The sequence below is a fragment of the Buteo buteo genome, chromosome 23, assembly GCF_964188355.1.
Source record: "Buteo buteo chromosome 23, bButBut1.hap1.1, whole genome shotgun sequence".
NCBI classification, from domain to species: domain Eukaryota; kingdom Metazoa; phylum Chordata; class Aves; order Accipitriformes; family Accipitridae; genus Buteo; species Buteo buteo.
Genome location: NC_134193.1, coordinates 17569751 through 17584211, shown reverse-complemented (window position 1 = coordinate 17584211; position 14461 = coordinate 17569751). Strand labels below are relative to the sequence as shown.

The 14461-nt window shown below is 39.6% G+C and overlaps 1 protein-coding gene across 15 annotated transcripts in view; it reads left to right on the top strand.

Annotated features, from left to right (window-relative positions):
* Window positions 1-14461, top strand: part of FNBP1 (formin binding protein 1) — a 104279-nt gene that overhangs the window by 64674 nt on the left and 25144 nt on the right. For 8 of the 15 annotated variants that reach the window (XM_075055822.1, XM_075055828.1, XM_075055824.1 and 5 more), the window contains exons 7-10: window positions 3314-3442; window positions 5202-5348; window positions 10651-10848; window positions 12233-12415. In XM_075055822.1, the coding sequence (XP_074911923.1) occupies window positions 3314-3442; window positions 5202-5348; window positions 10651-10848; window positions 12233-12415 (657 nt within the window). The remainder of the gene's footprint in view (window positions 1-3313; window positions 3443-5201; window positions 5349-10650; window positions 10849-12232; window positions 12416-14461) is intronic. The other 7 variants (XM_075055832.1, XM_075055823.1, XM_075055830.1 and 4 more) reach the window with 2 other exon arrangements.

Below are 14461 nucleotides of genomic sequence, written 5' to 3'. Positions count from 1 at the left end.
CTCTCTTCTGCTTTTTCATGATGCTGAAAGGTGACCTCATTCTTTCTTCCTTTCAAGAGGGGAGGGGATTTTTTGTTGCATTACAAGTACCTAGCCTTGACATCTCTTACAAATGAGTAATCTGGCAGTCTGTAGATGACCTGGATCGTGGTTTCACATGTGGTGCTGGAAACATGGGCTCTTGCTCAGTCATCCCTCCCCAGTTGAAGGAGAGGGTATGTTGCCTGAAAGCTGCATCACAGTATCATCCTCTTATATCTGAAGTCATGGTCTGGCTTTCCCAGAGGCCAGTTATTCCAAAGCCTTTCCTCCTGAAAATACTGTTCAGAGCAAATATTTTAACATTAACTCTAAGAAGCCAAAAAAATACCTTCTCTGAAGCTGTTTGCGTACACAAATGAGCAGTAAAGAAGGCAAAAATTTATTTTCTGTAAAGCTCAACTATAAATTACTCCTGAAATAGCTCCTGTGATTCTCTGCAGCTCCAGGCCACTGCATCCATTACTCTGAATGTGAAGCTTAATGTCATCAACTCATTTTTATCATTCTGTGCTTCAGCAGATTGCAGGAACCTAGCTGTAAAATACAATTCTGTTAATACTAGAAGCGATGATATTAGAGTGACATACTCAAATGAAGTAATAAAAAAATTCTAGACTTTTTTTATTTTAAGATCCAAATACCTCATTGGAAAAATATTTAAACTGTTTGAAGCTTGCCAAATGCATTAAATGGCCAGGAGAAACAAAACATCACTGGGGCTCTCATACAAAAATTCTTGGTTTTGGAATGTACCCAATTTTACTTACTCATCTGCTGCCTCCTCTTATTTGGGGCCAGTTAAGATCATTTTGGAAACTGAGCATCTACTGTATACATTTAGCTCAGAGTTACTTTGCTCATATCTAGCCAATGAGCTTGCTCATGAAAATGAACTCTGATGGCTTAATGTTTGCTGGATCTGCCTGGAAATGCGTAATAATGGATTTATTGTTTTTCTGCTTCAACAATAGAGTCAAGGGACAAATTCCTGAGTTGCACTATTAAAAAAAAAAAAGACAGCTGTATGAGTGGGACTGAGGCTGTTGTAGAAGTCAGCTCAAACAATGGGTTGCTCTTAGGTAGGTGAAGAGAATGGGCCTCACAAATGGATATTGATCTGTAGCAGCTGGGACTTGAGGAAGGGGTTGGGAGACAAGCATACATTACTCTTACAGCTGTCTGCCTTTCCATGGATGACTTTGTTTGCTGGTAAATTTGTGTTTGTAGTACAAGGCTATATTGTTTTCCACTCATATTTAATGTAGCTATATATGAGTGTGTGGATGATAAAGTTTAATAAGCTATGTAGGACTTGGGCAGAAAAATGATTGATATGGCTTCTTGGAATTTCATTGCAGCAGGTAAATTTTCTGAAGTTATATATGCATCCTTTACAGGAGTTAGTGGACAGTTAAAACTTCTGGGGAACAAGCAAAGTTGAAAGTCTGTCTTTTATTGGATTTATTTATTTGGTTATAGTCGCAGTCTTTTCCATTTGATGCTACTGTTTCATCTCCTATTATGCACTCAGTGCCCAGTATTTTCTCATTGTGCTTGAATTATTTTTGTACAAAGAATGTGAAGGGGGATCTGGGAAATTCCTACAATTGACTGCGCTTGCAAAAGAAATAGCTGAATTGAGGTGAAGTAAATTATTAGGTGAGATGTGCGAGCTGGACAAACGGGAGGGAAGCCCACTTCTTTGCAAATTGAGATTTGAAACCTTCTGGCAGAATTTGTTACCTTCCAGTTATGATTACTAAAATGTTCCATGATTTGGTATTTCATGGATTTATTGTCAGGAAACTATTGTCTGCTTGGAACAGTTGAAAGAATAACCCCATTCTGAACTGTTTTTAGTGGGAGCCCACTTGGAATATGCTAAAATTATTTGTTGTGCTGTTTTCCCTGAAACACTCCAAAATGCTTTAAATAATTTTTAAAACAGTCTTTCTCTCCCCTTTCTTAAAGGGGTTATTCTGACATTGAAGGAATGATTGGAACATAACACTTTCTGGATCTCGCAGCACTGTTGAAGGCTAGGTTGGCTGAGGAGGGTGAGGAGGCTCCGTGAGCGCTGAAAAAATGCGTGCAAACTCAGGATAGTTTAGATTTACAAAGCCAAGTCCTGAGCTCACTCCAATCAATGACAGAGCTCTTGCCTGAGCAAGCATTTGGTCCACAGCTGTGGAGCACACTCTGCTGGGGCAGGTGGGAGTGGGCAAGGTGGAGAGGGGCTGCGTGGGTGCAGGGTGGGCAGCAGGGCTCCAGTGGGGTGGATGTGGAGAGGGAGAGAGGTGAGCTTCAACAAGTGGACACAGGACAGCGAGTGAAGGCGTATGGGTATAGGGAGCTGCGTAGGAAGGGAAGAGAAGGAAGAGCTGCTGTATGAAGGCCAATAGCAAGAAAGGAAAAGGCAACTAAAATAAACAGATGGGATAGACAGTAAGGGAATAATATTGGGCAGTGAAACAGATAACAGAAAGCCTTGGGAAGCAGAATTGTAAGGGGAGGAATAAGAAAATACAAAAGGGTCACTCAGGGACAGATTGTTCTAGGTAAAGAAGTGAGGTTAATTGCCCAGTGTTCTGTTATGCTGGGTAGCAAAGCAAATCATCCGTGTGGGTAAAAATAGGGAGTCGTGTCTCAGCTACTACTCAGGCTCCCGTTTCCTTTTGCACTTTGTGCCAATGCTATTTAAGGAGGTCTAGATAAAGGACTTTGCAGAGAGCAGAGTGGGAGCATGAATTAAGATGTTTTGTCATGATTATGTTGGCTAAGGCATGTGAAATGAGACAAAACCGCTTGGGGTTTTTTTTGTCGCTTACCTTTCCCCGCAAAATACTGCTAGCCAACAGGTAAGTAGATCATTAGAGAAAAGCTGGTGCCATCCAACAGGGCATGTGGTGGAGCAAGAAGAGTGTCCACAAGCATACAGAAAATGTGCATGCCCGTTAAGTGGGGTAGTAGAGGGGCAAACTTGTTTTGGTGTTTTACATACAGAGGTTGTTCATGGAATGTAAAATGGTTCATGGAAGTAGCAGGTTGTAACACAAGAAAAGAACAGCAGCAGTGTGCACACTGCAGGCTTATGCTTGACATAAATGAACTGTTTCACAAAATAGGAGTAAACCAAAAGATGAAGTGTTCAGAGACCCATATGCTGATATTCCTGTGCTGCTTAGTGGTATGGATAGTAAGATGAGGAGTAATGCAATGCAATTTCTTTCCATGTAGTATAAATTACAAATTTCTTTTGGCATTTCTTTAGGCAAGACAGCAAGCCCAGCTGCGACATCAAATGGCAGAAGACAGCAAGGCAGAGTATTCTTCCACTTTACAGAAGTTCAACAGTGAGCAACATGATCATTACTACACACACATACCAAACATCTTCCAGGTAAGGGTCACTGGCACTAACCTCGAGTAGCTCATAATCTTGTGATAAGAACAGAGGGGCGTATTGCACATCACCTCAATTCTATGACCCTGTCTTTTACTTTTTGGTGATTTTTGTTGCTGTGAGCAAATTTTATGTGCAGTCTGTCAACCCAAGAGATGGAGAGCTTGGTGGGATAAGTTGTCCCTTTCTCTTAGACTAGATAACAAGTGATCAATAATAATATATGAGGAAGGTGACATTTAATTGTCATGACAGATTACCGTAGTCTTCGGAATCCTCACAGTCTTGCTCTGTTAAACTCTTGTGTCCATGCAGCTGGGGAATGAGAGCATTATTTGCATTGTTGGGGCAGGAGTCAGCTGGGCATCATTACATCTGTAAAGGCTCACAGCCCTTTATAACCTATCTTCAAATGAGACTTCACAGGTGTTTAAACCACAATAATTCTGCAGTAGTGAATGTCAAAGGGTTTAAGTAAGCTTGCTGATTATGTCTTAGGATGCCTAGAGAAAGACTGTAGAGAAAGAACAAAAAAGCCATCAGATTTGTACTGACTGAAGATCTGAGTTTGTGCTTGACTGAACAAAGAGAGATTAATGTAGTAGAACAGAAGTTCTAAATGACTGTTCCATTGTAATGGGTCATAAGCATCAGAAGTGGAAAATACAATCTCTTTAAGGGAGAAAATGTCACATGCTTATCATCTGATGAGAAATAACTGAGAGTTGTGTAGCAAATAGGCTTTTTTTTTTTTTTTTAATGCATAGCTGGAACTTCATAGTTAAATGGACACCTCCTCTTTTGCTTCATGGTATTTCAAACCAATGTCTTGAGATAAATTATCCCTGGCATCAGATATAAAATCTTTGCAATATGTTTGTATACAATGCTAGGTCTGGTAAGTGCTCTGATTTGTAGGTGAGCGTGCTTAAAGTACTGCAGATGTATCCTTTTCACTACCAGTGCACCAGTAAGCTCTAGTGCTTTCTATTAGATGTTGAAATAAGTTTTTTTTGTGAAGAATTTGTTGCTTGTGGATCAGTCAAGGCAATGGAGATTTTTAAGTTGACCATGCTCCATAAGATTCCTGCAGTCTAGTGTGAAACAGGCCATTCCTGTTCATGCCCTTCTGTATCCTATTATAATCTGTCGTAATGGTGTTATGCCACATCCGGTTTCCCTCTGTTGTAAACGAGAGGCCCGTGGAATAGATGCTGGAGATTGTGGCACTGAATCCATTGAGCAATAGGGAGCATATGTTGAGAAGCCCTGGTGTGAACAATACATGATGTATAGAATTGCCTGTAAACCAAAAATTATCTTCTAGGGAAAAGGAGAAGGGGAGACATCAAGATTTTTGTTTGCTTGGATTCTGCAGTGGAATGAAAATAAGATCTTTGAGAACATGCACAGAAAATGAAGGAATTTATTGTTGCAGAAATTCTCTTAAAAGCCTTAGCAGCCATCCTTACAAAAGTCTAAAGCTGGGGTTTTGACAAATCAGCACTTTTTTAACATAAAAAGCTAATTGAAAAATTCCCAGTAACAGTAACAGAGATTACTTTTAGAATGACGTTTTGGTGTTTGGGGGAACAATATCACTTGGAGCCTTCATGGGAAGAGCTGTTCTAGTTTGTTCTTAAAAATACATTTAAGTCATAAATTGTAGAGCAGCTGATGTAGGCTGGGGAGAAAAATTGGTTGAAACTGTGAAGTTAATCTTGATATTTGATCTGAATGAAATGTAATGTTTTAGAAAATACAAGAGATGGAGGAAAGAAGAATTGTGAGGATAGGTGAATCTATGAAAACTTTCGCAGAGGTCGACCGCCAAGTGATCCCTATCATTGGAAAGTGTCTGGATGAAATAACGAAGGCTGCAGAATCAATTGATCATAAGAACGTAAGTGTTACATTGTTTGGATTGTTGATTGTCATCTTTAGTATTGATCACTTGCATATGGAGACTTAAATCCTGGGTCCAGGCTGCAGCACGAGAGCTTTATAGTCACAGAATTAAAACAAAGAATAGCTTCTTGTCCCAGGCTACTTTGTCTGAGGCAGGATGTGCTCAGATTATTTCCCAAATCTACTTAACACGCAGAAATACCTCTATTGCCACACTTTTTCAAATTTTTTTTTTCTTTTTCATTTTAGGAATATTCTCTCCTTTCACTAGGATGATTACTTTTTGAAATACTGTAATTGAAAAATAGGCTTCTGCACAGAATAAGGAAGATGGTGGGCATAATTCCAGATACCTAATAATCACCAATTCTTATTCAATTGGGTTCTATGTCTAATAGTCAGAAAACTGAATATTGCAGAAATGTCTTTATTCCAGTTGGTTTTATAATGAAGTATTTAAAGTATTGGCTACATAAATTATTGCAAAAAACTCTGGTAAAATTTCTACTTTACTGTAAAATCTTTCTTTGCAGATTTGAGGTTTGCTAGCAATTGGTAAATGAGGTCTCGCAAATCTTGACTTCCGAACATCATTGTAGGAGTAAAAAGAAGCCTTCCTGATAAAAAGGCTGATAAAGCATTCAGTCGAGCTTCCTGATGTACAGTTCGCACAAGGGCAAATGTGTTCCCTATTTTGTTTTCTGAATGATCTGCTCCCTTCGTAAATGAAGTCTCTGCTTGCTCTTTCAGCCCTTCTCATGGATTGCATTAGTGCTTCAAATACAAACAGCATGTGTCTTGCTGGCTGTCTGAATTTCCCATACGTCTTTTTCACTGGAATCTCTGCTGAGCTATTCAGTGCCCAGAGCCTGGAGACTGCCATTAACTGGCAGCATAAGCCTGAGGCTGAAATTTTGAAATGAATCCACTACTTTCTGCTCTGCAATTGCTCTCACAGAGAGCAGCATAGGAAACCAAGGAATCTGAAAATTACTCTTTCAGGGTGGGAGAAGGGGGGGTTGGGGCACAGATTCCCATGTTAGAACAACGTACCCTTCTTGAGGTACAGCTTTTGGTGCTGCATGGTGAAATCATGTTGGGGAGATTCATATCTAAGCCTACACTCTGCTTGAATCTTCAAGTCAGGTCTTAGCAAAACACAAGGCTTAAGCTAGGTGTTTGAATCGCTGAATTTTATATTCAATTTAGTCTTTCTTGCACACAGATAAGTCTGATGGCTCATGAATTATGACATTAGAAAATTGTGGCTTTGAGCATTGATAACTAAGGGATCTCCTGTAAAAACCATGCTAACAAAAATTTATTTAACCAAATTCATTATATATGAATAATTAGAAAGGGTTTAGCATGTGCTATCTGGAAAACAGTTATGTCCATAAAGGGTTCTTTTTCCTTAAATATCATGAAGGATTTTTTTCTGCTCTGGAACAGTAGTTTCTAACTTTCTTGATTCTGATAAAAGTGATATGCTTGTTCCTGCTCTTCTGCAGCATGCAGGTCCTGCCACTTTATAAGGACAGCCATAAGTGTACACAGTAGCAATTTAAAAGCTGTATTTTCTTTATTTCTAGATAATGTACTGCTTTTGCTGCTAATGCAGAGTGTTACAGCAGACCTTTCCTATCTCACCCCTTAACATTCTAAGAAGCAAGTTTGGGCTCTCTTCAGCTACCATCAGGAGAGTTTCTCCTTTTCCTTGAAAGATTCAAATTGGAGGATGTCTCCTTCACTCGTCTTTTTCAAGCTTGAAAAACTTTGGGTAGGAAGGTCAACTAGATATGTGTTGTAGTCAACTTTCCTGGAAGCGGACCTCATTTTCAAAGTTGAATGCAAGGACAGCTGGTGATAATGTAGCTAGTACAATGGTGAGCAAAACCAAGAGCCTTCTCAGCAGGAAAAGCATTGTGTGAAACTCCGGGCCCACACAGACATGTGTTTCCCAGCTGGGAGATCTCCAGGATCTGGTAATCATAAACAAAAGTACAGTATCACCAAACTTGAAATGTATAAGGTCAGATGCTATGACACTGACAAAAGGCAGTGATACATTTGGAGTTCTTATTTAGCTCTTTGTACCCTTTGGGTTTATTTTCACTTTTTCTATCTACCCAGCTATCACATACAGAGTTACTGAAGAACGGGAGACGTTAAATGAAAGCTCAGCTCTTTGTGTCGTAACTTTAGTTCAAAACCCAGGGCTTTAAATGGAACAACCACAACTAATGTAGAAGATGTATTGGTCGGAAAGGGGAGGAAAAAAAAAACCAACAAATCACCAATTCTAGTAACTTACCTTGTGTATCAAACTGTGTGACAACTCTAGCTGAAAGGATGGAAGAACCTACAAGTTCTGCAGCTTTATTTGCTGTCAGTAAAATATTACCAGCTGATGGTAAGGCATTACTTTTTTACAAGGAAAAACAAAGTAAAAGCAGCAGAACGTTGCACTTCATGTAGGTATCTCAGAGCTTTTTGATAATTGATTTTCAGCTTTGGGTAGGTTTATTACAAACCTTGGTCTATGAAGGTGGAGTTCCTGTGGTGTCTGTGAACCACTATGATTTCTAGCATCAAAATTGTGTAGTGAAATAGTAAGGAAGGATGTATTTCTGTAGTGACTCTGAAACTCTGGAAGTGCAGACTACCAGGCTTCCTTTCCACAGTCAGCTCCGTGTTCCCTCCCTCTGTGGATGCTAGCAGGATTCTGGAAGATCACTTTTCTTCCAGGGCCCCTATTTCATTGGATAGTGTTAAGAACCAGAATTACATATGGGACAGATGTAATACTTTCTATATTCTCTGCAGCTTAAATATTAGAAAGTTCTGCCTCATGCCCACTTGCAAAATGGCCAGTCTTTCAGACTTAGTAACTAAATTTGCAACTGTGTAAATATGATTGCTTTATACCCTTACTGAAGTGTATAGAATTCCCGCTAACAGCAATAGAAACTGTCTGGATCCAGCTGGGAATACTGGTTAGCCTCGTGTTTCTAGTGCAATTGTAAATATGCTTCTTTTTCATGTCCTCTTTCTAACAACTCGGACAACACAAGAGGTTATGTTGCAAGGGTAAGCTGTAGTGACTGCTAGGTGAACCTATGCAGAACTTGCTTCAGAAGGCTGTAGCAGCAGATAAAATTAATTTATTATGGACTTTGGAGTTCCTGTTATGACATTATCTCTGTGATATATGAAGCATGCTGGTTATTTTTAGCTTCATTGTAGTGGAAGGATGTTTTGACTAAATGGAAGGAACACTGTAAAATTAAGAGAAAAAAACGAAAAGCTCCATGCGTAGGTTAAAATACCAATAGAGCATTTAATGTAACCTTGTGTATGTTTATAGTCTCATCTCTCTTCCTTCTTCATCTTGCTTTCATGACTATTATTAAAAATCTCTTCAAATGTTTAGATCTCAGAAAGTTTTAATGTCAAACTAGGATGAGATAATAGAAGTGGTGTTCTACCTCCCTAAAAGTTGTGTAGGAGTTTCACAGTGCGCCTGATCGGTTGAGGATCTTAAACCTTCATTTTCTTCACGATCCCATGAAGATTTTTGCAAAGCTTTTCCTATAGCTGTGTTTTGCTCAGTTGAGCCTGGCCTCTGGTTATGTTTATATCCCACTAGATTTCTCATTAATAGTGTTTTACCTACGGACATAAGCAGAATCTGTGAAATGCCTTCAAAGCAACAAGTTCATCTTTTTTTTATCTGAACAGGATGGTGGTGCTCCTCTCTACAGGATAGTAAGATATTTGTGTGCTGTGGCACAGTTTCTCTAGTGATCTTAGAAGAAAACTGTTAGAACAGTATAACATAAAAATCTCTCTTACCAAGTAGTTAAATAGATGAAAAAATGTGTTAAGATTTTTTGGAGTCCATTAGATTTAAATGCATTTGGCAAGCTGAGGTCTGAGTTTGAGTTTATGTATAATTAATTGTGTTTGTAGACCTGACCAGGAAAAATGCTCTATGTTGTTCTTTGATTTATTCCCACCTTCATGTAAAAAAGATCAACACCATTGCATACAGTGTGCAGCCAGTGTATGGCTCACTTGCATCTAGTAGTTAGTGCCGAAAGGGTACGTGGCTTTAATGACAGCACATGGAGTTTGCAGCCACTGCCTGCACCAAGGTGTTGGCCTACCTGCATGACCTCGGACTGCTCAGTTGTTGGGTAAAGCTCTTAAGAGAAACTCCTGCCGTTTCACAAGGACCAACTTGTGGCAGTGTGATCACTCAACGGCTCCTTTATATAGGAGTATTTCTTGGGATTTTCCACTAGTTTGCTTACAGCTGCATGCCCAGCAATTCTATACCTTAAATACTTGTTATGAGTCACCTAAGTTATCTGTTCAGTTACTGAAGTATGATTGCTTTTCTAGTCAGTAAAGTTAACAATAATAGGGCCTTAGTAATTTTCACCAGTAGACATGAAAAAGTGTTTAAAAGATGTTTGTATCAGAATTTCGATTTTTGTGTTGGAAACAAAACAAAGGGAATGACAACGTTGCTGGGTTTGGTGAGACTCGGGGACTGTGCAGCTCAGTGGAGGGTTGGAGTGAGGAGAACTGAGTTTACTCTTCCTAAGCATCGTCTCTAGTTAACTATAGTGACCTATGCTTTAATGATAGTTAGGTATTTTTAATTTTCATAAATAGACCCAAGTCCTCTGCTTTTTATGTGTTGGTATTTTGAGTAATGACTGGTCTCAGTGATACCTTTACAAAATGGCCTAGAGTTTCATAATGAGAATGATGGATTATTTGATACTAAAGCTCATGTGCTTTATTTCTATAGATTGTTTATTTAGACATCTATTATGGAACTGAGATTGTAGCCATTTATGTTCCCAGTTGTAATACATTCTCACTGGTGCAGGTGAGAAACTCTTGATCTGTGTGGGGTGGTTGTTGTGGTCTTAACTTACATTTATTACTTTAGTATCAGAGTATTAAGTTTTACACATTAGAGTGCCTTGTTTTAGTAGGACACTATGCTGTGCCTAGGTGTTGTTTTTGTTTTTTTTTTAAATCACATCATAGTAGTAAAAATAAGACCAAGAAAAGTGCCCTGATCTTGGAGCAGAAGGTGGAGAGGCTTTTATTGAAGGCTCTGGAAGGGCGTTCATTCCCAGGAACGAGACTGGTCACTATAAGGGTTGATTCCCGCACAGACGAACTTTCTTGTCCTTGTACTGTTTTTCTATGCTACCAATTTGATGACAGCCCTGGCCTGAGATGTTTACGCTTGTACTGAATCTGTTCCATTCCAGGATTCGCAGCTGGTAATAGAAGCCTTTAAATCAGGGTTCGAGCCTCCGGGAGATATCGACTTTGAGGATTTCACACAACCGATGAAGCGGACTGTCTCAGAATCCAGCCTTTCCAACTCCAGAGGGGATGGGAAGTCTGAGCCGAAGTTTGGTGGCAAATCCAAGGGCAAGTTATGGCCATTCATCAAGAAAAATAAGGTACTGACTTGCAAAGTTGAGCTTAGTGCTAGTATGTGTATAGCCAATAACCTCTGTCTTGTCTAGTAATCCTGGCAATTACAAATTTTTAAAGAGAATTTTAGATTCAGAAAGTTAATAACTGATGTCTTAATATGGTGTTTTGTTGTAGTCTTTGGTTACTTAAGTTTCTTTATATCTTTAATTTTTTTTCTTATATAATTTCTTTAATTATGTTGCAGTTTTTATATTAATTTAACTTTAGTTGTCATGTCTCTGCCATGGTCCATTTCTGTTACTAACTCAGAGAAGGAGTTGTATACCACTTACCTAGTGCCATGTGTGCGAACTAACATTGTTACTTTTGGGAAGCTTTAATGTGGCATTACTGTTTTGACACTTCTAAAACTCTCCTTGGCTTTTCATTTGCGTTATCTTTTCAGTCTGTGCACTGGGTTCAGCAGTTGGGTGGCTGGGAACAAGGAATTGCTGCGATTCATTCTTCTTAAGCACAACTAATGGAGCATAACTAACTGAGCAGTTGACTTTTTAAAAGACCATATTAACTTATGTATCCATTAAACCTTTTTCATTTCACTGTCATATTTTACACCATAATGCATGGCAGCATTTATCTGGGGTTACCAGAATGTGTCAGGGTGACTGGACTGAACCAATTTTCAGTAACACTGATGGAAGCCCAGAGTAGCTTCATTATTTTGATCTCACCCTTGCTCTGACCCTTACCAAACCACTACTTCTAACTACAGAGTCAAAAACTCTACCTGTTCAAAACGGGTCATTCCTGTTGTGCTGGTGTAAGAGAGAACTTGGCTCTCTGGTGCTTACATCAATGTAGCGAGAAGCAAAACCCAGGAATAACTCCTAAGCAAATTCATAGAATAATTTGTAAAAGTGAAGTGTGATGCGCATTACTGAGGTATCATTTGAAAGCAGGAAGGAATGTGGTTTGTTGTTTTCCAGATAATAGAAACGCTACTGGGCACTAAGGTACCTTCCTTATCTGATCCATTTAAATTCAGGTATTTGAAAGCTCTATCCATATGCATTATTCCGAGCTGTCCACAGAGCGAGAACAGGGCAATTTATGGGGATAGCGCTGCATGGAAGAGTCTGCATGAGCTTCCTGTCAAAATACTTTTGTGTTACTCTTCTGTTGCCTCACTTACTAAAACTTCCATTTATCACATTCTTCATTTAACACAACTCTTAAATACTGCTTTCCCCCCCTCTTTTGAACCATGGCCTTTAATATTTAATTATTTAATTGTGTGGTTTTTTTTCCTCTGGATTTCAAATATTGGTTTTGATGCTTATTTTCGTTTTGTGTTTTATCTTTTTATTTTGGTTTTTATTCTGTCACTTCTCCATCTCTTATACGTAGCTTATGTCCCTTTTAACATCCCCCCATCAGCCCCCTCCTCCTCCCCCTGCCTCTGCCTCACCCTCTGCTGTTCCCAACGGCCCCCAGTCTCCCAAGCAGCAAAAGGAACCCCTCTCCCATCGCTTCAACGAGTTCATGACCTCCAAACCCAAAATCCACTGCTTCAGGAGCCTAAAGCGCGGGGTAAGTTCTCCTCTGGATACCTCTCTCTCTTTCTTTCTCTTTTCTTTCTTTCTTGCGCTTTTATTGCACGTTCTGTTATGTAAAAACTTGTTTTGTTTTGTGAATGAATCCATTGTGTTTTATCATAACATGCAGACAAATCCAAGGAATCCCAACCTATAAAGCCATTTGTAGTCAAAAACCCCACAATGAAACCACAAAAAGTACAATTGGTGATGGAAATTACCCGTTCTGGTTTTGGGGGGAGGAGGGATTGTCCAAAGTATGGAAGGAAGAGCTGAACATTAAGTAATACTCCTGTAGAAGTCAAAGTCATTAATTTAGTAGCCGTGTCTATGTCTGTGGCAGAGTAGGTTTTTGGAGGAGCGCCACTCAGACGTTTACTCTGATCCTGATGCTGCATGATGTCTACCTTAATGTGAGAAGTTTTCCTCTCTGCAGAGTGGATTCAGCTTAACGTCTGTGTCAGAAGGAGGAGAGTAAATTAGGAGGGATTCTAGAAACTAATTCTTCTGATTTCAGTTGGTGCAAGTTCAGGCATTTCCCTGCAATGATCTGACACCTCTCGCTGTAGTAGTAGGAAGATGACTTCCCTGTACTTTATGGCCAAGTATGCTTCTGTGTGCAACTTCTGTTCCAGAGACTCGGCCTCAGGTCGTGCTTCAAGTGCTGCAATGTTAGCTTGCTTAGTAAATCTGAGTCTTAAGATAAGAAAACAGGTGAGATGTGAAAGATGAAGTGATTCTAGGTAGTAATAGTTGTTTATGTGGTACATGTGTGCTTTAAACCAGGGCTGCTGTGTGGGTGGAGATTGGGAGGGGGGACTGAATTTAATGTTCCCTGCAGCTACAATTACAATTACAACTGGCTCTAAATAGTTGGGGCTGACACTTCTCAAGGACCTTAACTGCATCCTGTAGCATGAAGTTTCATAAGATAGGAAGGTTTGGTTTGATTTCCTGTAGAGAATCTAAGAAATCCTTCTTCCCAAAAAGTTTATCATGTCTGCCTTTGGGTCTCCTTGAGCAGATGATGTGAGTTAAACAGTTTTTAAAGTGTCCATAGAAAAACTAAAATCCTGCCATGCTCTTTAACTTTTTTCCTAATTAATTTCAAATTTTTTTTTGCAGCTTTTATCCATGACGTTTTAAATGTCAATGAAATATCTTTGCAAAAATACCAAGTTGAAAAACTATTTGTAATAGCCAGTAATAGCTGCCATTCTTGCAAACTATGGAGGAAAGACATTAACTGAGAGCTTGCTAAACTTTGTGATAAACCATAGCGAAGCTAGGAAAAAAAGTTTCAAGTTCCATGCTTGGTCCTTGGAGCCTTCCCTACGTACATTAGCATGCAGAATTGTAGGCCAGAATGTCTTTTTCTGGGCGTTTCCCGTTGAGTCCACAGACTTTCTTGGTTTCTGAACCAACTTTCACTTCCCAGTGCTATGATGCACACAGTTCAAAATTATATTCTGTGTACAAAAGCTTTATCAGTCCAGTAGGCAAGCTCCAAAACTTAGATGAGCGGTTCTGATGGAGTAGGGTTTGGGTTTTTGCCCAGCCAGCAGCTGAAGTGCAGTGTGTTAGATGCTGGTTTATGCATTGTACAGTGCAAAGCAGCTGAAAGCCTCTGTGGCTGACCTTGGGGATTCACCTGGGTCTAGATCAAACTGGATCAACATTTTGTGACACATCACCACTGTTTTAAGTTCAGCGTCCCTGTCTCCTTTGCTGTGACAGAGTAGGAAGCACACCCTGAGTTTTCCCAGGTCAGCTGCTCTGTTCCTGTTGCTGACAGCAGCTGTGGCTAAACTGATGGTAAACTGATGTTGATGTGTTTTGTTTTGAATTAAATGGTCTCATTGGTGTTCTTCATAAGCAGTAAGTAAAATGTCGGGTCCCTGAGTTAAAATTTTTCATTTTTCAAACAAAAAGACGACCTTATCTTCCCAGAAGCTCTCACATGGCACAGTTGTGCTGAAAAATTGCTGGCATAGCATGGCTGTGGCTCCTAGGTTAAGGTCCTTAGAATTATTTCCTCCTA